The sequence below is a fragment of the Geotrypetes seraphini genome, chromosome 15 (assembly GCF_902459505.1).
Source record: "Geotrypetes seraphini chromosome 15, aGeoSer1.1, whole genome shotgun sequence".
In the NCBI taxonomy this organism is placed as follows: Eukaryota; Metazoa; Chordata; class Amphibia; order Gymnophiona; family Dermophiidae; genus Geotrypetes; species Geotrypetes seraphini.
Window position 1 is genome coordinate 25,197,298 of NC_047098.1, and position 2,560 is coordinate 25,199,857.

The following is a 2,560-nucleotide window of genomic DNA, read 5'->3' on the forward strand; positions in this document are numbered from 1 at the left end:
AAATTGTGGGAAACATGTTCTGAGGTCTTTATAATCCCACAATTTGCTGATTGTTTTCGTTGCGAACGTTATCAGCATTCAAGAATCTATGATTTTATTAATTTGTTAATATGTATGTAATAGTTGTTGTGGTCCTTGGTATGAATCTAAGCTGCTCTGTCTAGACTCTAGCCTCTCCTATCCCAGGGGACTAAAATATCGCTGTGGCAGCACAGAGAAGCAGGGCTGCAATATGAGCTAGCCAGTAGGTGTCGTACTTCTTAAGGAAGATTAAGCGAGGGTTTGGCACGTGCAAATGAGGGGTGAGGAAAGGGTCACAGAGGTGCACCTGTTTTTTAGTAAGTTACTTTAGGGTCGTTCCCCCCCCCCCCCCCCAGACTGTGAGGAAGAACGTGAAGTTGGGAACGAGCCAAGGTATAATATAGTTGGGCGGGGCTTTTTTTGGCTGAGGCGTTACCTCGCAGGGGAAAGGAAAATGACTATTGGCAGCAAGCATGGAGTAGGCGTGGTTGTGCCTTGGGGGGGTGGGCGGGGCCTGGAAGGCGTTGGGGCCGGTGGTACGTGTGCGCTGCAGCGAAGCAGAATTGGCTGAAGGTACCGCGGAGGCAGGATGGCGGCCCCTTGCAGCGTAGAACCGCTGGAGCGCGGGACAGGCACCACCCCCGCCCCCGCGGAGGCTGAGCAGAAGCCGCCTTACTCGTACGTGGCGCTGATCGCCATGGCCATCCAGGAGAGCCCGGAGCAGCGGCTGCCTCTCAGCGGCATCTACGAGTCCATCTCCCGCCGCTTCCCCTACTACCGGGGTCGCCACAAGAGCTGGCAGAACAGCATCCGCCACAACCTCAGCCTCAACCAGTGCTTCGTCAAGGTGGCGGGGGATGGCAGGAAGGGCAACTTCTGGGCGCTCGACCCCGCCTCCCACGACATGTTCGAGCAGGGCAACTACCGGCGCAGGCGGCGGATCAAGCGGCCCTGCTGCCCGGCCCCTCCCCAGACCCCCGAATGCGGCTGCACCTATCACCGCCTGCCGGCCTACGCCTGGCCCCCGGGCTGCCCCTGCTCGCCATGTGGCTACCCGGCCGGCCTGGGGCAGCCGCACTACCTTGGCTCGCCCTACGGAGCCTGGCCCCAGCCGCAGCAGCTGAGCCCGGTCAGCGGTTACCAGATGGAGCCGTCCCTGCTGTATTACTAGGAGCGGAGAGGAAGCGGCTGTGGCCTCCCGGTGCCTGTCCTGGAAGGCCTTGTGCTCTGGACTTTGGCCAACAGCATTATATGAAGATTATCGTCTAATGAATGAATGCAAAAAAAAAAAACACTAAAGTTATTTTTATGTCTTTTACATTTGAAATGTTAGTTGCGATTGACTTGTTTGTTTTATATTGAAATGGTCAAAATTGTGGCTCTGAGAAACCTCTGAACAGTTGTTTTTTGTTTTTTTTTTTTGCTTCTGTCTTCCCCAAAATAAAATCCTGAACTTTTAAAATGTATCTTATGTGAAATGTTAAGTTCCTCGACGAGTTTGTGGTTAACGAGAAATTTTTATTTGTGGCGATATGATAAAAAAAAAAAAAGCAAGAGCGTTAGCGTTTTAATAGAAAGAAATACCACAAAAAAAAAAAAATGAATGATTAGGACTTTTGGTTCTGCCGGTGTGATGAAAAGCTGTGGGGCGGCTCCGTTTCTGGTTCCCGTCTAATCACTCGATTTCAGAGTCGTCTTCCAGTTCGCAAATTATTCTATCTAAAATAATTATAAAAAGAAAAAAAAAAAATGGGTTCTTATTACCAGGTTCTTAGAGAATAACGCGTTCGTGTATTTTGTATGTTTTTTTCACTTTGCTAAAATAAAAAGTTTTTACTGATGATGCTGACTTAGACTGTTCAATTTTATGTATAATAACATGGAACCGTATTTCTCACACAGTCCATTAAAAACACACACACACACATGTATATAAGTCATGTCGTTTTGGGAGAAGCTTGCACTGCTTCTCTTCCTGGAATTATTTTGGGAGAGGGGGACGCATCAAGAAGAATATGGGTCAGAAAACAGGTGTTGCATACCACAGATAAAAACAAAATATCCCCAACATACATAAGTTAATTTCTGCACATCTCTGCATCATTTCATCCAGAATGAAGGGAAACCTTGTTGCCAGAAATACAATTAAGTCGGTTTATAGTCTTGGGTCTGACTTAGTTGTAATGAGCAAGTCTACACATTTTTAAAAAAACAACAACCCAGTTTGCTCTATAAAAGAGTTAAGAAAAATCTAAATAGAGCTATTTGTTTTGGGGTAGGAGAGCTGGCTGTATTAATTTCAACTCCTAAAACTGAGGCTCCTGCACAGGGAAAGAGGATTTGTTAGTACCTTTGCACAAAGGTAACAGGTGTTGGTCAGATTCAATACGCACAGGTATTATGTTTAAGGGTTGTGAGGCCTTAACAAGTATCAAAGCCCCATAATACCTGTGCATATTGAATCTGACCAACACCTTTGTGCAAAGGTACTAAAAAAATCCTCTTTCCCTGTGCAGGAGCCTCAGTTTTAGGAGCTGAG

The 2,560-nt window shown here is 47.1% G+C and overlaps 1 protein-coding gene across 1 annotated transcript; it reads left to right on the forward strand.

The window, feature by feature from the left end:
• The first annotated feature begins 352 nt into the window (after window positions 1-352).
• Window positions 353-1,862, forward strand: LOC117349224 (forkhead box protein L2-like). The gene has a single exon (XM_033922419.1). The coding sequence runs from the start codon at window positions 611-613 to the stop codon at window positions 1,190-1,192; it is 582 nt and encodes a 193-aa protein (XP_033778310.1). The 5' UTR covers window positions 353-610; the 3' UTR covers window positions 1,193-1,862.
• The last annotated feature ends 698 nt before the right edge of the window (window positions 1,863-2,560 follow it).